This window comes from Physeter macrocephalus, chromosome 14, assembly GCF_002837175.3.
Source record: "Physeter macrocephalus isolate SW-GA chromosome 14, ASM283717v5, whole genome shotgun sequence".
Lineage (NCBI taxonomy): Eukaryota > Metazoa > Chordata > Mammalia > Artiodactyla > Physeteridae > Physeter > Physeter macrocephalus.
This window is the reverse complement of record NC_041227.1, coordinates 99,155,398-99,178,757: the sequence shown is the minus strand read 5'-3', so window position 1 is coordinate 99,178,757 and position 23,360 is coordinate 99,155,398. Positions and strand designations below refer to the sequence as shown.

General features: G+C 53.6%; 2 protein-coding genes across 6 annotated transcripts in view; one reads left to right on the top strand and one right to left on the bottom strand.

Moving 5' to 3' along the window:
- Positions 1-23,360, top strand: part of MMP28 (matrix metallopeptidase 28) — a 35,351-nt gene that overhangs the window by 5,712 nt on the left and 6,279 nt on the right. The window contains exons 2-9 of one of the 5 annotated variants that reach the window (XM_055089994.1): positions 3,735-3,814; positions 4,040-4,227; positions 10,536-10,760; positions 13,493-13,738; positions 15,097-15,246; positions 15,574-15,741; positions 20,228-20,368; positions 21,949-22,906. In XM_055089994.1, coding sequence (XP_054945969.1) covers positions 3,735-3,814; positions 4,040-4,227; positions 10,536-10,760; positions 13,493-13,738; positions 15,097-15,246; positions 15,574-15,741; positions 20,228-20,343 — 1,173 coding nt within the window. In that variant the 3' untranslated portion in view covers positions 20,344-20,368; positions 21,949-22,906. Of the gene's footprint in view, positions 1-3,247; positions 3,392-3,734; positions 3,815-4,039; positions 4,228-10,535; positions 10,761-13,492; positions 13,739-15,096; positions 15,247-15,573; positions 15,742-16,578; positions 16,982-20,227; positions 20,369-21,948; positions 22,907-23,360 lie in introns of those variants that run through there. The other 4 variants (XM_024127694.2, XM_024127692.3, XM_028498898.2 and 1 more) reach the window with 4 other exon arrangements.
- C14H17orf50 (chromosome 14 C17orf50 homolog) lies at positions 18,775-19,848 on the bottom strand. The gene is made up of 3 exons (XM_028499332.2): positions 19,828-19,848; positions 19,087-19,640; positions 18,775-18,985 (listed from the first exon to the last, which is right to left on the bottom strand). The coding sequence occupies exons 1-3, from the start codon at positions 19,846-19,848 to the stop codon at positions 18,775-18,777; spliced, it is 786 nt and encodes a 261-aa protein (XP_028355133.1).

Sequence of the window (23,360 nt, the reverse complement as noted above, 5' to 3'; positions counted from 1 at the left end):
CAATAGGCAAGAGCTCACTGTGCTCCTGATTACCAAAAAACATTTTTATTTATGGGACATGCCAAGGCAGAACATCAGCTGTCATCCCCTGCGTCTTGACTTGGCTAAGAATGCCACAGGTGTATCAGATGATAAACACAATCACACAGAGTCACTATAGAAAGATTAGAATCATAATGAAACACAATATGAGAAGTAATAGATCATAGGTGAAGCAACACGGTTTCTGCATGAGCTTGCAATTTTTTAATTCTTGGTTTCATTTTTGCTGCTGCACTTCTTTGGTATGGAGGATGTCACAGCCACTCTGTGGACAGGAGACTGGAAGCTGACCCCTCCTAGACTAATCTACCAAAGGTCCCTTCCAGCAATGAGGCTCTGCGACTATAAATGGAAAAATAACGTTTTTAATGGAGCAACTCTCATAAAGCTTTCCCAAAGCTTCTTGCTGGATTGTCACGACACTCCTGTGAGACACATAAAGCAGTATTCCTACCCGCATTTTATATTTTGAGGCACAGAGAGGTTAAGTAACTTTGCCATAGTTCACATAGCTAATCAGTTGCAGAAACAAGGCTACAATAAGAGAAGGAGCTGGAGTAGATCTTAGCTCTACTCCAACCCCCCCATTTTATAAAAGAGGAAACTGAGGACCAGAGAGGCACAGGACTTGCTTAAGGACACACAGTTCACAGCAGCACCAAGAATAAAACTCAAGACACTCAGTCCAGTGCCCTTGCCCTGCCGGGTTAGTGACTCAGAGCTCCGGGATTCATTTTGCTACACCTCATTGCTAGTCTCGCCCTGCTCAGTAATGGCCAGAATTTCCCCTTCCATCAGGCACTGAATGGGCTGGGCTCTACACACACTCCCAGGACAAGTCAGGACGGATGAAGGACTAGAACCCCCGGAGTTCTGATGCCTCTCAGCTTTCTGGGTCTGGGGAGAACCGTCTTCATTTTCCCCAAACACCACAGCCACCCCCAGGGCTTTGCAGAGGCAACTCCCCAGGGAAGTGGCCCCAGCCCTGACCAAGTGGGTGGGGCAGGTTGGCGCAAGCTTTCAGACCTGAGCAAGGTGAATCCCTGGAGGGGCACAGCCCTTCCAGCCTCCTCTCCATGCAGCTCCAGCCCTGGGCTCCATGGGAGAGAGGATGGGTTGAGGACAGGGCAGAGAGAAAACCTGATGTTTGAACTGTGAGGCAAAGGGGAGCAGCCTGGGCATGGCTTCCGTGAAGGGGGACAGCGGTGATCCCAGGTGGAGCTCGGAGAGCCCCCGAGAGAGCACAGGACAGCCTCCCAATCCTGCGTCTTCTCCTGGGATCCCTTTGCCACACTGTCACCTGCCCCACACCCCTGCTCTTTCTCCCAGGCAGACGGGCGTTTCTCTAACCTTTGCAGGGGAAAACAGGCACGGCAAATGGGCAAGCAGAAGAGGGTTAGAGAGGGCTGCAGGAGCAGAGGGCATCTCAACCCTGCCTCGTCCTCACCCCGGGATGTGGGTCTCCCTCCACTCAACAGAACTTTAGGACACTCAGTATTAAGGGCCCCCTTCCTGTAATTAAAAATGTTTTAAGATATGTGCATAAAGAGGGTTAGAGAGGGCTGCAGGAGCAGAGGGCATCTCAACCCTGCCTCGTCCTCACCCCGGGATGTGGGTCTCCCTCCACTCAACAGAACTTTAGGACACTCAGTATTAAGGGCCCCCTTCCTGTAATTAAAAATGTTTTAGGGGCTTCCCTGGTGGCGCAATGGTTGGGGGCCCGCCTGCCGATGCAGGGGACGCGGGTTCGTGCCCCGGTCCGGGAAGATCCCACATGCCATGGAGCCTGCGCGTCTGGAGCCTGTGCTCCGTGACGGGAGAGGGCACAGCAGTGAGAGGCCCGCATAACGCAAAAAAAACACAAAAAACAAAAAACAAAAAAAAAAATGTTTTAAGATATGTGCATAGTAAACATAGAATGAGTATAAGGGAGTTCTTAAGTCCTGAAAACCCCCATTATAACACTTCGGTGCTTTTATGGAAATATTGTGTCAAATTCTTAACATTTTTTTTACTCATTCTTTTGGTGTCTCTTGGCTGGTGTCCTGGATACTTGCTTACTCTGCCTTCTAGAAATTCAGCTCTGCCTTGAAACCCACAGGTCAGCCCAGGACTTCCCCTCTGATGGACCCCTGAAAAAAGCCTCCACCCCCATCCTGCCCTCCACCCACCTTGCCTGCCAAAGTACCAGGCACAGCAGCCCAGCCAGGAAACAGGAGACGCCGCTAGTCAGCTTCCCCTGTCCTCCCCCTCTGTCCAAGGCTTCCAAGTTCCTGAACTGGAGCCAAGTCCCTGATAAGGGCTGGGTGTGTTTGGGGGAAGAGGCACAGGGAGTGCCAGCTTGTTAGCCTGTGACCCAGTCTCTCCCAAGTCACTCACTCAGCAAAACTGCTTCTAAGGAAACAATTCGCTGACTTCCTTTAGAAAGCCACTCTGTCCATCCTCACCAAGGGAGAGGGAAGAGGCATGGAAGAGAACCAGGCACCTGGCTGGGGTGAGGCAAGTCTGAGATAAAGCACCTAGAATAACAGAGGTGTAACCGCCTTGTTCAAAGCACTTCCCGTCTTATAGATGGGTTGCATTCCAAAAGTCTCTTGTTAATTTTCCCACTAAGGTAAATCAACCTGATCAACTGTTTATTGAGCATTTACTATATACCAGACAACTATGCTAGATGTGCATTGCTATATTTAATCCTTCTGAGAATCCTGTGGGGTTATTTCTGTTCTCACATTGTGAGTGAAGAAATGAAGGCTCAGAGAGGTTAAGTAGTTTGTCTCTGGCCACCCAGCAGAGTCATGGTTGGGAACAGATTCTTGATTCCAAGACCTGTGGCTATTCTATGATGCCACACTATGTTGAGCAGTAAAGAGTCTTCCAGATTAAGCCCCTAGAACTCCTTTAATCCATTATGCATCCCCAAATGGTGTACCTATGCAAAGGGAAAGAAGAAAACAATAGTGCTGAAATACTAATAAGTGAGCGCAGGAAAACAATCAAATGGACTTGGAAAGAGTTTGTCTAGAATAAGGGTTTCTTATGGAGAGTGGCTTTATTGAGAAGAGGATGTGGAGGTCTCTGGAGACAGATATAACGAAATCCACAAAAAGGAGGCGGGATACTTGCAAAGGTTTAGGGGCTTGCCTGTCCTGGCTCTTAGTGTCTGGTTTCATTCCCAACTTGCGCCTTTTCCTTGACGCAGCAGCTATGACTGGAGTTGATCTGAGTTAAGAAATACAGCAAAGAAGAGAACAAGGAAGACAGAAAATAATTTTTGGATAGGTAACACAGCAAGGAGGAGTAAAAATGAAGAGTCGATGTGTGTCTGTATAAGAATTCAGCAGTCGAGGTGATTTTTTTTAATCCATTGGTGGGGCTTTATGAGTGAGAAGGGCAAGCAGGGAGCCAAGTGCATCATTCCCCTGAAGGGTAGGACTGCTGATAGGGATGGGCAATGAGTCACACACTTCTTTCCACTGGCTTCCAAGAACTATATCCAGCTCATCTGTTGTTGGCCTGGAACTGAGTCCAGGTTCTGACTTTGATGCCAGGACTCTTTCTGCTATAGCTCATAGACCTTGTTGGGAAAAGGGATGAGCCTGGGCGTGATGTATGTGACATGGATCCTCGGAGACCCAGGGAGGGGAAAGGGTGCCACACCGTGGGAAAGCTGACCTTTCTCTCTCCCCCAGGCCTTCCTGGAGAAGTACGGATATCTCAGTGAACCCGCCCCCAGTAGTCCCGCCTCCACGCGATTCAGCAATGCCATCAGGTAAGACAGAGGGATGTGGAGGCCTTGGTGGTGCTGGAGTGCAAAGCTCCGGTCACCTCCTCCCTCCTTCTAGAAGGCTGGTCTCCCACGTGTGCCCAGGGGGTCACACTCCATTGCTCCCTCCCTTTTGCCCCCAGCATCCTGCTGTCTCCAGGGAAGCTCTCTGCATTCATCCCCACCCGCCAGCCTCGCACTTTGGTCCTTTATCTCAATTCCTCCTAACAGGGAGTTCCAGTGGGTGTCCCAGCTGCCCATGAGCGGGATGCTGGACCCCGCCACGCTGCGCCAGATGACGCAGCCCCGCTGTGGGGTGGCAGATACCGACAGCCAGGTGGCCTGGACCAAGAGAGTCAGTGCCCTATTTACTGGACGTCGGGCCAAAATGAGGCGTAAGAAACGCTTTGCCAGGCAAGGTGAGCGCTGCTAAAATCTAGCTGGGCTGGGATTCCCCAGTGTCCTGAAGCCCCATGGCCAGAAAAATACGCCTCATCCTCGGACTGGGCTCTGTGAATAACCTCGCTCCCCTAGGGTGGGTGAATAGGACCTCTCAACCCGAGGACCATGTTTGTGAACAGATATTTAAGTCAGAATTATGCCTAAACTGATGAATTTTCTTCTTTTTTTAACTTTTCCTTATTTTTTCATTTAAAAATATTTATTTATTTTTTGGCTGCGTTGGGTCTTCGTTGCTGGACATGGGCTTTCTCTAGTTGTGGCGAGCGGGGGCTACTCTTCGTTGCGGTGCACGGGCTTCTCATTGTGGTGGCTTCTCGTTGCAGAGCACGGGCTCTAGGCCTGTGGGTTTCAGTAGTTACAGCACGGGGGCTTAGTAGTTGTGTCTCGTGGGCTCTAGAGCGCAGGCTCAGTAGTTGTGGTGTACGGGCTTAGTTGCGCCATGGCATGTGGGATCTTCCCGGACCAGGGCTCGAACCTGTGTCCCCTGCACTGGCAGGCGGACTCCTAACCACTGCGCCACCAAGGAAGTCCCTAAATTGATACATTTTCATTGTGCAAGTATTTTCCAGAGCAAACCCCATCAAGCCCACTTAATGCCTTGATCCATTTGCTATGTAGGGCAGTTAAACCATTGCCAACATTTTCCTTTATATTTGACTGAAGTCATTTTCATCTGAATCGATTCTTTTTTCATAAGAATTATTCAACAAAGATGTGATTCATCGATCAGTTTTATTTTGACCACGGCACATTTTTTAACAGCACTATGGAAATACAATTCACATACCATAAAATTTACTCACTTAAAGTGTACAACTCAGTGATTTTCAGTATATTCACAGCATTGTGTGCCCATCACCACAGTCTAATTCCAGAACGTTTTCATCACCTCAAGAAGAAACCCCATGCCCCAGATGAAACAGTCACCCCCACCCTCCCTCTTCCCAGCCCCAGGCAACCAGGAATCAGTCTCCTCTCTGACTCTGCAGATTTGCTTATTCTAGACATTTTCACATTACAGCTTCTGCCATTGTGATTCTCCTTGTGTAGTTTTGGGTTTTTCCTTCCCTTCCCCTCCTCCACTTCCTCCTTCTTTGTCCAAATCCAATCTTCCAGGATCAGATGTTACAGATCTACGATTTATGAAGGAGATTTGACTCTTCTGTCAATTCTTCATCAGTAACAAGTTTAACTCTGTGTAATTTGTTTTTAATTAATTTATTTTATTTTTATTTATTTTTGGCTGCGTTGGGTCTTTGTTGCTGCCCGCGGGCTTTCTCTAGTTGCGGCCAGCGGGGGCTACTCTTCATTGTGGCGCACGGCCTTCTCATTACAGTGGCTTCTCTTGCTGCGGAGCATGGGCTCTAGGCATGCGGGCTTCGGTAGTTGCAGCACGTGGGCTCAGTAGTTGTGGCTCGCGGGCTCTAGCAGGCTCAGTAGTTGTGGCACACAGGTTTAGTTGCTCTGTGGCATGTGGGATCTTCCCGGACCAGGGCTCGAACCTGTGTCCCCTGCATTGGCAGGTGGATTCTTAACCACCGCACCACCAGGGAAGCCCTAACTGTGTGTAATTTTAACATCTTGTTTGTACTAAGTCTAGTTTTCTCTGCTCAGTTTTCACAGTTTTCAAGATTTCCAACAAGACGGGGTTGCTCAGTCAGGTTCTCATCTCATTCATTTTACTGTGAGCACCTAGGGCCATTGCCTCTTTTAATTTGCATTAACTACTTTGGCTGACAATACCCATTATGAACAGAACAAGTGGCACGCTGTTTTTATTTCTTAGCTAATTCGTAAGGAAATTGTGAGCTGTTCCCCTCAGCTGTTGGAGGATGTCTGTTTCCAGGTACTTGCCAATCCAGTTCCACTGTGTCTACACATCCAGCCACTCTGGGTCCCCAGTACTGCCTGACCGCATTCTGGTAAAACAAGGAGGAGCGATGGGGTCCAGACTCTGGGGTCAAGTTGTCCTTGGTGTCAACATGTTCTGCATCCCCCAGTGTTTCTGGACAGCAGAGGGGAAAGACAAGGTAGAATGGAGGAGCACTGTGAACTGGGGCAGCATCTCTGGATCCGGAGCTCTGAGTTTAGCTATGTGACCTGGGCCATGTCACTTTGCTCTGTTTCCTCACCGCAAACAGCTTGTTGAGGTTGCAAAGGAGAGGCGCTGATTACTAAGGGGAAGGGCTTGTTGTGAGAATACGGTGGAAAATGGGGCAGCCCCAGAGAGTCTCAATAGTGACACTTCCAGCCTAGAGTCAGTGTCCCAGAGAACTGAGACGATACTTCCTGGGCATGGACATGACCTGAGCATGAGGGATGCTTCCTCCAGGCAGCATCTCTTCTTCTCATGCCCTAAGGGAGGAACTGATCGAGTCCGTTTGTCACTATCCAATTCGGAGCATCCCTTTTGGACAGAAATTCATGCTAAGGCACCTCCCTCTCTATCTCGTTATCTGACACTGACCCCTGGTCCAGACAGCAGTGGCCAGACTAGACAGAGACTTTCTCTCTTATTCACAACATGAACCACAGCAGCTTGAATTCTTTACCTGCTGGCTGGGAAGACATTCCCTAGAAAAGAGCTGTGAGCTTGGCAGGCACCGAGCACTTCCTATGCCTTAGGAAAGAAAATGTAATAATAACAGTTAATACACACTGAGCCTTTATGACCATGCCAAGCATGGTTCTAAATGGATGAACTCATTTAATCCAATAACAACCCAATGAGATGGGTACCATTATTATCCTCATTTACAGATGGGGAAAATGAGGGACAAAGAGCTTGAGCAACTTTCCCAGGGCCACATAGCCAGAGTGTGGCCCAGCCTTCTTTTCACTGGGAGGCCTGAGAGATTGCCGGATGTGAAAAAACCCAGAACATGGGTAGGTGCTCAAAACATGATGTGGATTTCTAGGCCAGTGACTTTCCATTATGTGGGTAAATGCTATACCGATGAAATTGGGTTCCAGGTTTGGCAGATAAAATACAGGATGCCCAGTTAAATTTGAATTTCAGATGAACAACTTCACTGTTCTGTTTTCACATACTTATACTACAAGAAGTATTTGTTGTTTATCTGAAACTCACATTGAACTAGGCATTCCATATTTTCATTCACTAAATCTGGCAACCTCCTTCCAAGCACCAGCTCCGGACTCTGTGCCTGCAGGGCTGATCTTCAATGTCTCTGCTCCCTCACACAGCTGGTGGAGGTGGGGAGCCCCGGGGCGGGGACGGCGGGTGTATCTGGGATGGAAAACGAAGGAGCAGGGATATTTACTGAGCACCCACCACATGCCAGGCAGCTTTGTGCTGCCTTTTCATTTGCTATTTCACTTTTACCAGGAGATGAGTCTTACCAACCCCACTTTGCAAGTAAGGAAACTGAGGCTTGGAGAGAGTCTATAATTTGAGACGCGAGGTTGTAAGCAAAGGGACTGGGATTTCAACCCACGTTCTCTCCACAGTATCAGTTGCCTGTTGGGAGTCAGGATTCCAGGGTCCCCCCCCGCCAGGCAAGGAGTCTAGCTCTCTGCCCTTCCCCATCTCCTTTTCCTTCCCTCTTCTCTTTTGAATTTTGGAGCAAGGGTGTGGTGGGTGCAGTGCCAGGTGCTGCTGTGGCCTGAGGGTTGCCATGGAAACCAGCCCTGCCTGGCCAGGAGTTTGGGATGGGGGCCTGAAGTGGCCAGCCTGCTCCAAGGACACAGACCTCCAAGAAGACAGGGACGAGGGCTCAGGCTGCTGGCCAGGCGGTTCCTTTCTCACCGGCAGCCCCACCAAGGACCCCCCCCATCCAGCTCTGCTCTCAAAGAAAATTAGCCTCTCAATACCAGTCCTATCTGTCCTCCCTAGCCTCCCCACTTCCTGCCCATGGAGTGAGGGGCCTCCCTAGCTGCAAAGAGGCAGAAAGAGCTGCCTCACACTTTTCTAGAAGCTTGAAGGTTTTGGGGGGGTGGGGGAGAGTCTGAGAGTTGGTCACCCATAGCAGGGTGTGAAAGAGCCCAGCGCCAGCCTGCCCTGTGCCTGGTGAAACTTACGATTCAATGAGAAGTGTTAACTGGTTCCTCGTGAACCCTCAGGCGGCGCCTCTGGCCTCCCTCCAGGCCTTCCTCCTCTGCCTGCCTTAGAATCCTTCCCTTTCCCTCCCTGAGGGTTGCTCACTGGCTGGGAGGGGTTGTGTGGCTGCCAGGCCCAAAGGGGTGAGAGAAGGGACACCCCTAACCCCACTTCCATGGAGGATGGAGGAGGAGGGAAAGCGTGCTCAGCTCTTCTGCCAGCTGGAGAATTCAGGAGAATGTCAGCTTGCGCAGAGCCCCTGCTTTGACCCAGAGGAGCAATGTTTAGGCAAATTTATAAGCCTCGAGTCTTAGCAAACGGGCCTGCTTAGCTGTGTGGTACAGTGGCCGGCGCGCTGGATTTGGTGTCAGGGCCTGGGCTCAGGGCCTAGCCCCGCCACTCACTCGTTCTGAGGCCCTTCCTCCTGGCCTCAATTTCAGCAAACTAGAGCAGAGAGATGGAGAAGGCGAAGGCCAAACGTCCATGACGTCACTCCTCCTACCTGGTTCAGGCCAGGGTACCCCCAGGACAAAAAGGCAGGAGATCTGAACCTCCACCTGCCCCCCAAGGGGAGAGGGGGCCCTGTCCTCTGGCCTGGCCCCCTAGCACAGCCGGGCCTGCCCTGCCCACTCATCACCCATGCTCCAGGGACTCTGGTCCATTTGGGAAACTGAGACCCAAAGGCAGCATGATTCTCGGGTGCTCCGGGAGTCCTGCGTCCAGAGCTGTGCGTCTTCCACAGTTTCAGCCCCTGAGCTTGCAGGGCTCAGAAAGAGCCCACGGAAAACTCTGGGATCTGGACCTTCTGAGCACCCTGGTCCTGGGTGCAAGGCGAGCTACAGAGGGACACGGTTGACCTGGGCCTCAGGCAAGAGGCCAGAGTCTCAGGCCTCAGGGAGGAACTGCAGTTTGAGGCAAAGGAATAGGAACTCTTTAACTACGTGGAGATGGAAAAATTTCTCTCGGTCAGTGACAAACACGCCCTTTGTTCTTATTTGTTTTCACCTCAGAGCTCTGCAGAGTCCCTGAGGAAGTGAGGGGGAGGGCCAGGGGTCAGAGAAGGACCTCGAATAAATGGGCCTTGTGGTCTCTGGTCAGCAGCAGGCCCAGGGCACGGAAAGGGAGCCGGCAGGAGGGTGTGAGGGGTGGAGAGGAGGAAGGGGGAGGGGGCAGTCATGGCTGTGGCCCCCGGGGCTCCCCCCCCCCGACACAGTAGGCACAGCCGGGCCTGCCCTGCCCACTCATCACCCATGCTCCAGGGACTCTGGTCCATTTGGGAAACTGAGACCCAAAGGCAGCATGATTCTCGGGTGCTCCGGGAGTCCTGCGTCCAGAGCTGTGCGTCTTCCACAGTTTCAGCCCCTGAGCTTGCAGGGCTCAGAAAGAGCCCACGGAAAACTCTGGGATCTGGACCTTCTGAGCACCCTGGTCCTGGGTGCAAGGCGAGCTACAGAGGGACACGGTTGACCTGGGCCTCAGGCAAGAGGCCAGAGTCTCAGGCCTCAGGGAGGAACTGCAGTTTGAGGCAAAGGAATAGGAACTCTTTAACTACGTGGAGATGGAAAAATTTCTCTCGGTCAGTGACAAACACGCCCTTTGTTCTTATTTGTTTTCACCTCAGAGCTCTGCAGAGTCCCTGAGGAAGTGAGGGGGAGGGCCAGGGGTCAGAGAAGGACCTCGAATAAATGGGCCTTGTGGTCTCTGGTCAGCAGCAGGCCCAGGGCACGGAAAGGGAGCCGGCAGGAGGGTGTGAGGGGTGGAGAGGAGGAAGGGGGAGGGGGCAGTCATGGCTGTGGCCCCCGGGGCTCCCCCCCCCCGACACAGTAGGCAGGGGCCGGAATTCGCTGCCAGCAAGAGACGAAGCACGGTTTTCAAGCTCAGCCCAGATGGTAGGGAAGATGGCCCCAGACCCGAGACTCCTTCAGGTTGGGGACTCTCCCTGGGTAGAGGCTGCTCATCCCCTGTCATACTGGGACCTCCCAAGGTCGAGCCAATGGACTAGGGACCGTGCAGGACAAGCTTAGTCTTGTCAGTCTGAGAGCAGTGTCTCCACAGCCAAACAGGGGTCTTCCCATTTGGGCTGTGTTTCCTCCATCACATCAGGGACTTCCTGGAGGAGGACCTATCTCCCCATCAAAAGGGTCCACAGGGAGCAGCCCCAGGCTCTGCAGCAGGTGTGACTGATGCAGCCTCTCTGGGTGGCAGGCAACAAATGGTACAAGCGGCATCTCTCCTACCGCCTGGTGAACTGGCCCCAGCACCTGCCTGAGCCGGCAGTTCGGGGGGCCGTGCGTGCCGCCTTCCAGCTGTGGAGCAACGTCTCGGCGCTGGAGTTCTGGGAGGCCCCGGCCACAGGCCCCGCTGACATCCGCCTCACCTTCTTCCAAGGGGACCACAACGATGGGCTGAGCAACGCCTTCGATGGCCCAGGTGCTGACACAGAGCCTCTCTCCCACACGGCGGGAGGGAAACCCAACTAGGAGAGGCAGTCTGGGGAGGGCAGTAGAGGCTTCACTCCCCCTTTGGCCTTGGCCAAGCTGCAGCCCCCGCTGAAGAACCTTCAGTCTTCCCTTCTGTAGAATGGGAACAGTGGTCCCTGCCCTATTAGGTGCCTCATGGCTGAAGGGACGGTCACATGAGGTTCTCCATGGAAAGTGCTTTGCAAACTCTAAAGAGTATTATCTCTTTTGGGAGAAACTTCTGGGGTCTTGTCATCCATCCCCTGCCTCTAGTCAGGCCTGTGCGTCTCTTGTTCTCCAGGAGTGGATGTTCTCCAGACCGAGGCTCTAAAAACATCCAGAGGCCACCACAACCCCACTCCCGCCCTCCCACCACCCACTGCACAGTCACTGCCACAGGGCAAGAGGCATTCTACCCTCTCCCTGCCACCTGCTTCACACACCCACAGCCCAGACTATTCTCCTGTTTGCCCCCGACCTAAAGGCTTATGGCTGCAATGTAAACCGCTCTCCTCCCCTTCTGCCCAGCACTAGCCTTCACAACCTGAATGCAGGCCATCTGTACATCTCCTCCCCACTAGCGAGGCGAGGAGACCTGATCAGACCCCTTCAGGGTGGGGACTTAAGCCCTTGTGTCGCCTGGGTACCTGGGCCCCACCTCCCCTGCACTCTCCTGCTTTCCATCAAGCCCACTCAGAGCAAAGTCCACTTCCAAGACCTGCTGCTGAGACCCAGGGTAGGACTGGGAGAGATTTAGGTTCTTCGAGAATCCACATGTAGCAGACACACGTGCTTGCACGTAACTCACTTCACCCACGATATCTTCATGAGACATTGATATCCATACCCACGTCCCCAGGCGGAGTCTGGTCACTAAGACAGCACTGGACTGGGAGTCAGCTCTCTGATTTGAGAGAGGTGTTTTGTCTGAGTTTATGTCTTCTCCCTTCGAAACCCGCCCATCTGCCTCCCAGGATTATTGTGAGGGTTAAACAGAAAGGGCTTACATGTCTCGAAACAGCTTGGGGCATATTCAAAATTAGAAGCATGTATTCCTCCTACAAATGGCCAGCTCTCCATGCCCCAGGAGGCTCCCTTTAAAGGCAGCCTCCCAACTTTTTTTTTTTTTTTTTTTTTTTGTAGCTGTCCTTGTAGCACGCGCAGGCTCAGCGGCCATGGCTCACGGGCCCAGCCGCTCCGCGGCATGTGGGATCTTCCCGGACCGGGGCACGAACCTGCGTCCCCTGCATCGGCAGGTGGACTCTCAACCACTGCGCCACCAGGGAAGCCCCAGCAGCCTCCCAACTTTTGTCAGTCCCCTCTGGCCTGGGCTCCAAGAAGGCAATGCCAGAAGGACCTTCAGTGGGCTTCTAGGCCAGCATGATTGCAGTGCTGTTTGCTGACTCCTGCAGAAAGTGAATCGAGAGGGGGTAGGACCCTAGAAACTGCAAAATTGCATCTGGGGCCCACTACCAGCTTGAGAATCACTGATCCAGCCCATCTCCCTCTGCTGGCTCCTATTACAAGCAGGGAAGTAGAGACCCACACAGGGCCCTGGCAGAGGGAAGGCAAGAGTGAAAGAACGCAAGAATATATATACTTTGTTGGGTTTTTTTTGCCCCACCGCGTTGCATGCGGGATCTTAGTTTCCCGACCAGGAATCCAATCCGTGCCCCCTGCAGTAGAAGTGCAGAGTCCTAACCACAGGACCGCCAGGGAAGTCCCCTACATACGCTTCTCTCTCTCTCCTTTTTTTTTTTTTTTTATAAATTTATTTATTTTTGGCTGCATTGGGTCTTCGTTGCTGCACACAGGCTTTCTCTAGTTGCGGCGAGCGGGGGCTACTCTTCGTTGCCGTGCGCGGGCTTCTTATTGCAGTGGCTTCTCTTGTTGCTGAGCACGGGTTCTAGGCACACGGGCTTCAGTAGTTGTGGCACGTGGGCTCAGTAGCCGTGGCTTGCGGGCTCTAGAGCTCAGGCTCAGTAGTTGTGGCGCACGGGCTTAGTTGCTCCGCGGCATGTGGGATCTTCCTGGACCAGGGCTCGAACCCGTGTCCCCTGCATTGGCAGGCGGATTCTTAACCACTGTGCCACCAGGGAAGTAGTCCCCCCTATATGTACTTATTAATAAATAAGCTATACCTACCCATAAACACACTAAGCACCCAGATCAAGAAACAACATTACCAACACCCCAGAAGTCTCATTAAGCCCCCTTCGGGGGTAACCACTGTCCCTACTCCTAGACCTCTTCGAAAGTAAGTAACGGTTATTACCTGCGGTAGACACTAAGTATTACATGTAACATACACAAGTACACACAACCCTTTTTAATACTCAGAACAACCCCGTGAGGAGCAACTCCCTTATCAACATGCCCATTTTTCAGATAAAAGCTAAGACACAGAGAGGTTAAGCTATCTGTCCAAGGTCACACAGCTAGTAAAGGGATAAAACCGGGATTGGAAGCTAGGCAGTTTGGGCCCGTGCTCTTTGTACACCACGCTCCCTCTTAGGCTTCCAGGCCCCATAGCCTAGTCATCTGTTCATTGTTCCACACTTCAGCTTCTGCCAGACTTAATTAGGAGGGAAATTACTCATCAAAAACGCAGCCATACACACGCCAATGGCATTTGCGCCGAGCGGTGGGAAGTTGGGGGGTGTCGCGGGCGGCGGCTCCGCCTGACCTCCTCGCCGCCTGTAGGCGGCGCCCTGGCGCACGCCTTCCTCCCCCGCCGCGGCGAAGCGCACTTCGACCGCGACGAGCGCTGGTCCCTGAGCCGCCGCCGCGGACGCAACCTGTTCGTGGTGCTGGCGCATGAGATCGGCCACACGCTCGGCCTGACCCACTCGGCCGCGCCGCGCGCGCTCATGGCGCCCTACTACAAGAGGCTGGGCCGCGACGCGCTGCTCAGCTGGGACGACGTGCTGGCCGTGCAGAGCCTGTATGGTGAGCCCCCGGCGCGCTCGCCACTGCCCTCTCCCCTGTCCCCTGCGCCCCGGGATCCCCAGGGCTCGGACACCGGCTCTTCAAATAGGATCCCCCATCCTAAGCGCAGGAAGCTGGCCTCCCCATCACTGGTCCTTCCCGATGCTGAAGCTTCGGGCTCCCCTCAAATCTTGAGAAACCTCATCTCCTGCTGTGCTTCACCCGCATGCCTGGCCTCTATCATCCCAACCAATTCCTGGGCACAGCCCTCCTCTGCGTTCCAGTTGCTGATTCCTGCCCAACCAGGGCCGCGCAATTCCTCTCGTATCCCTGCCCCATCACCCAGACCCAGTCCTCGGTCACACCCAGACCCCAGAGCCCTCATTCCTGCTCCCACAGCTCCAGTGGCTCTCCCCCAACATTTCCCTCTCCGTGAGCTGATGCCCACTTTTCCCCCAAGCCTGGGCCTCTGCCTGGCGGTGGACTTAGACAAGGTCTTCTCCCGCAGAATGAACTGACTGGTGCTTCCCAGAGATTTATCTGGACCCCAGCCCGGGGCTGTGACCCTGAGTACCTGGTGTGGTGGGCAGGGCCAGGATCCGTAGGATCAAGTCACCATTCCATCCGGGTTAGCAGTTGCTCTTGGGCAAAGCACTTCCGCTTTTAGAGCCCTCGGTTTTATCTTCTGGGGGAAAAAAAAAGGGGGGGGATAATAATTGAGGCCCTGCTTACCTCCCAGGGCTGTTGTTCTGGTGGATATTAACATGCTTTGTAGCCCAAGAGACCTACACAGAGGTAAGAATAATAGCTGCTGTTTCACGAGTGTCTACCATGGGCCAGACACTTAACACACCCATGAGGTATCTTTTTATCCACAAATGAGGAGAATGGGGCTCAGAGACCTTAGATAACTTGTCCAAGGTCACCCAGCTAGGAAGGTGCAGACCAGGATTCAGGAGCTGGTGCCAAATTCTAAGCTTGTTGGACTCTGCCTCATTCTCATAAGTGAAGTATAGTGATGTCATTATTATAACTGCTGTAATTATCACAGCCCAGGCCCCTGAACTCTGCCCTCATGCCATCTGCATTGTCCAGGACTCAGGGAAGAGGCCCCTCTGCCCTTTTTAGTTCCAAACCCTTGTTGGGTTCCCCCACTCCGATTTTACCCTTTTCCAGACTGTTCGGCAGGAAGGAGGACTTCTGAGTTTGGTGCTATGGTTAACGCTAACAACCAGGGATAACTCTTAACCCCCCCACCCCTGCCCTCCTTCCCTGCCCCTCATGTCGGATAATGAAATGAACCAAGGGGGAGATCTCGAGCCCTCAACACACCCCCAACCAGTGTGCGTTCTCTCCTGCTTCCCTCCTCCCCTGTGAAGGGAAGCCCCAGGGCGGCTCAGGGGCCATCCAGCTCCCGGGAAAGCTGTTCACGGACTTTGAGGCCTGGGACCCCCACAGACTCCAAGGAAGGCGCCCCGAAACCCGAGGTCCTAAATATTGCCACTCTTCCTTCGATGCAATCACTGTAGGTAAGATGGTCCCGCCGGTTCCTTGCTTCCTTCTTCCCTCCTCCTCCACATCTCCAGGGGTCTCCGGAGCCGGAGTACAAGGTTGGGGGATGAATGATAAAATCCAGAAATCCCAAGTCACAAGCATTCTGCAGGGTAGCGAGCCCACGCCAAGCAAAACGCTGCTTCCTCCTGCACTTTCCCCTCTGCCCCAGCTGTGCATGCTGTATCCTCTCTGCTGCATCCTCTCTCGTCAGTTTGGGAAGCTGGGTTCCAGGGAAGCACCTTCCCTGGAAAGAAGGCAGGAGGCTGATGGTCACTCCTCCGCTTTCTCTTGTCTCTGGGCAGATGGGCAACATCGACTGTACATATTTCAAGGGAACCAGTTCTGGGAGGTGACAGCTGATGGCAACGTCTCAGAGCCCCACCCACTCCAGAAGAGGTGGGCAGGGCTGCCCCCCCATATTGAGGCTGCCGTGGTGTCATTGGAGGATGGAGACTTCTACTTCTTCAAAGGTACCAGCCCTGGGGCAGATGAGAAAATTGAAGCCTAGAGAGGGGAGGAGTCTGCCCAAGGTCAAAAGAGGGGAGGAGTCTCAATTCCATTCTGAACCTGTGGCCCCAGGAACTCTCCCAGGAGATTCCCTTAGTGATGGATTGGGGGGCACAGGTGTCACGTTGTCCCAGACAGAGAGCGGGTGGGAGAGTTTCAGAGAAGAGTCTAGAGGGAAGCAGAGGATGGCTCTGAGCTCTGCAATACAGCAGAAGGACAAACCTTCCTTGGGATCCTGGCTGTGTGAGTCTGGGCCCTGTCACTTAACTCTTGGAACTTGAATTTGTTGAACGGGGAAAATAATCCCTCAGGTTTGTTGGGGAAGGAGGATTAAAAGAACATAATGTCTGAGGAATGTGCAGTATATTACATGAGAAAATTGTGTTCACTCATTGATTCAACAAATATTGAGTGCCGTCTACAAACTCGGCTGGAGGTGTTGGGATACAGTAGTGATCAAAACAAAAATCCCTGCCCTCACAGAACTGTTGGTAGTAATGGCCGTGGAGAAAGCCCCTGGACTTCCCTGAAGTCTATCACTCACCTGGGAGGGCACATGCTTCCTGCCTGGGGTGGGGAGGTTCCTTCAGAGCAACCTGCCCTCTGCGGACACCTGCTGGAAGTGGAGGCCACAAGAGTCCCTCCTCTACTGTTTACAACTGATCTATTTTGATTATCACGAATACTGACCACCTTGGGCTCCAACATGAAAGGGAGTAGGAATATGGGGGGACAAAGGTGGGGTAGAGGACCAAAGGGCGAGCGCACCAACTCACGCTGGCTCTGCCGATGTCCCACAGGGAGTCGATGCTGGAGGTTCCAGGGCCCCAAGCCAGTGTGGGGCTCCCCACAGCTGTGCCGGGCAGGGGGGCTGCCCCCCCACCCGGATGCTGCCCTCTTCTTCCCTCCTCTGAGTCGCCTCATCCTCTTCAAGGGCGCCCGCTACTACGTGCTGGCCCGAGGGGGGCTGCAGGTGGAGCCCTACTACCCCCGAGGCCTGCAGGACTGGGGCGGTGTCCCTGAGGAGGTCAGCGGCGCCCTGCCCAGGCCCGACGGCTCTATCATCTTCTTCAGAGACGACCGCTACTGGCACCTCGACCAGGCCAAACTTCGAGCAACGGCCTCGGGCCGCTGGGCCACAGAGCTGCCCTGGATGGGCTGCTGGCACGCCAACTCGGGGGGCACCCTGTTCTGAAGATGCCCCCACCTCTTAGTGAATTGCTGGCGCTCTCGTGGCCAACGTGTATCCCCAGCCCCAAGGGCAGACCCTGTCTGGAAGCCTCTGAGCCTCCCTGCAGAAGTCCGGGCAGGAAAGTTCATCTGCATTTGTTCCCTGGAGAATGTCTTTGTGCTGTCAAGACATTGATCTTTGTGGGATCAGTTCAACGAGAAGCCAAAAAGGATCCCAGACCCCACGGCCCTTTCCCCAAAGACTCATTCCTCCCCAGGCCTTGGGGATTTTGTTTCTTCCCCTAAAGATGCAGTTCCTGTCCATGAGGCCACAGCACCGGGCAACCAGGAAGGATGCAAAACTCAATGGAGAAGTCAGGACCACTTTGCAAGACTGCCCCTTCCCCTCAGGACCTCCTGGCTCAGTCCTTGGAGAATTGTGTCTTATTTAACCAGAGGCCCCACCCCCAGGAAGACTGGATGGATTGAGTACAAGGGTCTCCAACCTCAGGGGTGTCAGGACCCAGAACAAGAAGGAGACCGATGCAGGCCTGCTGGGCCCTGTTTCTTTCAGCAGTTGGGGGGAAGACTGGAATAAAGAGGTGCTCCCAGCTGGTGGGCCTGGAGTGGGGAAGCAGCCTTCCTCGGACACATTTCTAGTGAGAGCAGGTGGATATGGATGCTAGGGAGGCCGCAACCATGTTCTTCCGGTCAAAGCCGGGACCAGTGAGTTGTGCGTGTGTGTAGTTGGGATGGGGAGAGGGGCCCTGCCTCTCTCCTCAAAAATCAAAATATCCTTCGCCCACCTCATCCCCCAGGCCAGATGAAGGACCCTGTGTGGTAGGAGGAGGACAGGGGCCTCTCTGGAGGTCTGCACAGCTGCAGTCGCTGGGGGCTCTGCAGGCCGGGAGAGCTTCGTGCTCACAATGGCCCCATTCTCCTGGCCACACACGAAGCATTCCAGGAGCTCCCGCTGGCCGCCCAAGAATAGCTGGGATTCCTGGAGAAGGACCAGCTCCCCGGCCTCCCAGTCTTCTGTCTCAGCGGCTTCTGGGGCTGGTTCTCTAGTCCGGCCCCCTGCACACCTGCCAGTGCCTCCTCTGCACACACACTGACCTCAGCCAGACCGGGCTTCCCGCGGGAGGGGAGGAAGGTCCGTCCAGCTTCAGCCCTCAGCTGCCAGTGGGCATTCCTGGCCCCGCAGCTTCATTTTCTTCTCTGCGCGGTGGGAAGAATGGCCTTTGACTGCCCTTGGCTGCAAGTGCTTTGTTTCGCCCCGCCCGGGGGCAGTTGCAGGGAGGAGGCTCTCCGCCTGCCCTTTTCCCTCTGGCTTGAACCCGGGGGAAGGGGAGGAGGGTCGATCTTTATCTCACGCCCCACGTCAAGGCACTGACACTTTGATTAGGGGCTTTATTGAATGATTTGAGGGAAGGGGCAAGTTTCCCAGACGGGTTATTTTCTCTAGGCGACGCCTCTGCTCACCGGGCCCGAAGGACGTGAAACACCCCAGAGATGAGCGTGAGGCTGTACCAGGGGGGCGCTAGTCAGGTGGGCGGTGGGCACTGCGTGCTGACCCGGGCGCGGGGGCCCTCGGTAGGCGCTGTTGGAGGAATGGAGCTCCAGGTGATGTTGGGCTCCGCATTGATGACAGGTGGGGCCGGTCATCAGCTGTGGGCCTGCTGGGCTGCTCGGAGCGGAGCGCTCCGGGAAGGCGGCTCTCAGGCACGTGCTGGAGAGCGCTCCGCGTCTGGGGAGAGGAGAGGGTGGCGGGGAATTTGGAGTCAGGCGAGGATGGAGGGCCACAGAGGCCGGGAATTGGGGGGCGTTCAAAGGCCTACGGCAGCCCCCGCGCCTCCAGAAGCCCGCGCCTCCCGCAGTTCCGGGTGCTCCAGAACGCAGTGCGCCACGTAGCTCGGCGAGCTGTGCAGGTTCCTGCACTTCTTGCAGAAAAGGATCTCGCAGCGCGCGCAGCCCCCTCCGCGCAGCCGCCGCCGCCGCGTCTCCAGCACGCACGGCTCCTCCGGGGGGATCCGCTTCCTGCGGGCGGGGGCCGAGGCGCTCAGGGCACCGCGCCGCCCGCTCCCGCCCGGGGCCCTGGCGCCAGTGCATCCCGCCCCCGCCGAGCGGCGCACCCTCACCTGTTAGCTGGAGCTGCCAGGCCTCCGAGCAGCGCAAAGGGGCTGAACCAGCCCCAGAAGCCGCTGTCCGCTCGCCGCAGCAGCGCCACCTGCTGGGTGCTGGACTCCTGGCGCAGCGGATAGTACGACACGGAGCCCCGCTCCCGGCCCTCACCGCCCTCCGCCTCCCCGCCCTCCGCCCCGCCCTCGGCCGTGCGCTCCTCCGGCGGCCTCTCCTCCTCCTCGTCCTCCTCCGACCCCTCCTCCGCGGCCGCGGCCTCCGCCTCCGCCTCCGCCTCCGCCTCCGCCTCCCTGGTCCCGGGCTGCTCCAGCTCCTTTCTCCGCAAGGGGGTCTTCACGCCTGCGGGAGCGGGGAGGAGGTCAGTGAAGGGCCTGGGTACCCTGACTGTTGCCCACAGCCCGACCTCTTGCCCCCACCTCCAAAAAAATAGGCAGGCGTTCGAAGGACGGTGCGCACGAGATGCCCGGAGCCAGCAGGATTCCAAGAGAGGGTTACAGAGTGTGCAGTATTTCCCGGGCAAAGGAGGGCCTGATTTCCTAGGTCCCCGCACTTCCTAGCTGAAGACTCGGGGCAAGTCACGTCGCTTCTGTCACCTCCGTTTCCCTATCTGTAAAATGGGAAAAAGTAGTGCCTATCTCAAGGGTTACTGTAAGGCAGGTATCAGATCGAGTGTGTTTGAAGCGCCTGGCTCAGGGGCGACGGGAAGCCATCAACAAACAGGTGCGATGAGCCTTGCGAACCCGGAGGAGAAGGCGGTTCATCACCACCTTCCTTCTAATTGGCTCCGGGGTGGGGACTGATCTCTGTGCAGGCTGTCAATAAACATTAAGTGCACTGATTGGAATTTTAATAGGTGGTTTATATTTTGTTTTCTGGATGGAACGGGATTTCCGTCTTCAAAGTGGGCCTTACCTTAAGAAAGCCCAGCAACACCTGCGGCGGGGTGGGCAGGCAGGTGGGCACACAGCGCCTTTGCACTGTTAGAAATGGACGCCCCTGATGAGCAAAACAGGAAAAATGCCCCTTATGAGCGGACTAAATAGAAGTTTTCTTGCCCTCCCACCCCATGGGCAGACCGATTAGGAAAAGGCTGCCCTAGGGGGGAGCCAATTAGGAAAAGGCATCTATTCCTCCTTCTAGGCTTGACCCGAACTGCCAGCTGGATTTCAGCCACAACTGTCCCCTTGCTGGTGTTCAGGACACAAACTCCACAACCCCAAGCGGCAGTCCTGGCAGGCGGGAAGTTCCTGGACTGATGTGAAAGTAACCCGGCCTCTGCCGGTAGGTGTCCACCACTCACCCATTAAACACTGACCCAGCCCCACCATGTGCCCTGCTGTCTGCTGGATCTGGGAAGCTAGACTTGTAATGAAAAAAAGGGGGAGGAGGGCAGGGAAGACACAATTCCTGGGGTTTGCCCTGGAAAGGTCTAGAAATTTTTCTATGGATCCCTGCCCATCATGTTTAAAGAGGTTGGAGACAAAGCGGAATGATAATAAAGCTAGTGTTCCAGCCCACATGTATTGAGCACCAACTGCACGTAGTCACCGGGCTAACCTCTTCATACATCATGCCCCTTCAACTTCCCGCCCCTCTCAGGTAGGTGACGTGGTAGGTAACAGAGGGGCCTCTGAATTTAAAGACTTTTGAAACCTTTCAAGAAAAGTTGTTTCAAACATTCTGCCAGTTCTTGGTATTGCTAAATGTGGAGAACCAAGATCCACTGTACTTTTTTTTTTTTTTTGGCCACACCGCGTGGCATGTGGGATCTTAGTTCCCCGACCAGGGATCGAACCCGTACCCCCTGAAGTGGAAGCCCAGAGTCCTAACCACTGGACCGCCAGGGAATTCCCAAGGTCCACTGTACTTTTATTTAGGAAAACACATGAAGGAGCCTTCTGGTTGTGAAAGGCCAGACGTAGTGCACAGCCAGAAAGGGGTGCTGGGAACATTTGGGGAGGATAAGGAATTGGAAAGGAAGGTTGGGATTTGAGGGGCCAGACTATGGAGTTTGGACTTTGCCCTTCAGCAGTGGGGAGACACTGAACGTTTTGACACAGGGATGTGCTCAGAGCCATCCTTTAGGATGTTCCCTCTGACAGAAGGAGACAGAGAGAGACCTACTTAGGAGTCATTGCAGTGGTCCAGGCCAGAGAAGACAAAGATTCGAACAGCAGCAGGTGAAGATGAGAAAGCAGATGTCAAGAATATTCAGGAAAGAGAGAAGAGAGGGCTTGTACATGGATGGGTAACTGAGAAAAGGTTGGGCTTCTACTCTGGGGTTGCCATGGTGATGGGTTGATTGGTCCACCCTGGAGTCAAGAGACCCTGTCCTCCGGCCCCACTCACCGTGTTTATCCATTCTTCCCAAAGCTGTGCTGCTCTCTTCCCTTGATCAGGCACTGGGATGAGAGGGAGTTCCCGCAGAACTTGGTCTGGTCTCTAGGGCCTCTGTTGGATTATGAGGGGGCGGGGCTAGAACCCCACCTGCCCATAGGGTTCCACCCCAGAATAGTTGCCTTTTCTAGAGCTTCCAAAAGCACCCCCAAACAGTACCTTTTCTCTTGGGAAGGTATTAAAGGGGAAAGAGAGCAACTTTGGCCCCCAATAGACTGGGGTCAAATCCCAGCTCTACCACATAAACATAAAAGCTATTAGCGTATTATCTCTCTGAGCTTTAGCATATTATCTTTCTGATCGTCAGTCTCTTTATCTGTAAGTCAGAGATGGCAGTGCAGTACCAGACTTTACCTGGCCCACAGAAAACACTTAAAGCATTATGTTTATTTGCATCACTATTTTCTCTTTCTGTTCTATCCCTGTCCTTCCTCACCCTTGCTCCCCACCCCACCGACTTCCAGCTCATTGCTTTAGCTCCGAGAAGCAGAGGACATGGTGTGAAGTCCTGTAGGAAGCAGAACTCGGGCAAGAGCTGGGTGTAGCTCCTGCATGTTCTGTATGTGTGTGAGAGAGCTGGGGCTGGGGAAGGGAATAAAATGATAGAAACTTGGGAGACTCCTTCTTTTCCTGGCCTGACAGTGGGGTGTGTTGGCAGAGTCAGGGGTATGGAGAGAGGCAGAGGATGCAAACCCAGATCTGGAGAATCTCAGTCTAATGGGATACAGTTGCTGGAGTCAAGGAGATACCAGTCTGATAGGGGAACGTGATATGGTCCTCCATCCAGGTCTGAAGCGGGGGGATGGGGTCTCTTCCTTCAGGCATCTCCTAGTTTGGTGGAGCCAGTTTGGTGGGAGGTAGAACAAAGAGAGCAGACCAGTCCTCAGGAATCTCATGGGGGCAACACTGTCAAGAACTGTAAAGAGTCTAAAATTTTACCCTACTTGCAAGTTAGCCTGCTGTACTTTCATGGGTGCTGCCGAAAAAACATGAGACTCCTGGGTTGGAGATAAAGGACCTCATTACTCAAGTCACAGCAGCATCAGCATACCTGTGTCATCTCCTCTTGGCCCACTGTCCCATGGGTGCTATAGGGATGGGTGCCAGGGAATACCTGCATATGCAGTCATTTGCATTATAAGAGGAACCCTGAGCTTAGGGAACCCTAATCTTTTATACTGGGCAGTAACCAAACCTCTTCTTTGCTCCAGAAAAAGACACTATCCCTACTTCCAAGGTTGTTCACTATATAAACACCCTTGAAAAGTCAGTACCTCTGCTTGCAAGACATGCAAAAATAGGAAAGACCCATGCAGAATTGTCTCCCCCCAAAACCCCCATTTTCCTTACATTTACTAAAAGAGCCTATAGCCACCTTGACTCTTTTTTTTTTTTAATAATGTGGTAGCATGCACATTACTTTTTTTTAAATTTAATTTTATTTTTTATACAGCAGGTTCTTATTAGTCATCAATTTTATACACATCAGTGTATACATGTCAATTCCAATCACCCAATTCATCACACCACCACCCCCAGCCCCCACCGCTTTTCCCCCTTGGTGTCCATACGTTTGTTCTCTACATCTGTGTCTCAATTTCTGCCCTGCAAACCGGTTCATCTGTACCATTTTTCTAGGTTCCACATATATGCGTTAATATGCGATATTTGTTTTTCTCTTTCTGAGTTACTTCACTCTGTATGACAGTCTCTAGATCCATCCAATTCTCAACAAATGACCCAATTTCATTCCTTTTTATGGATGAGTAATATTCCATTGTATATATGTACCACATCTTCTTTAGCCATTCATCTGTCGATGGGCATTTAGGTTGTTTCCATGACCCGGCTATTGTAAATAGTGCTGCAATGAACA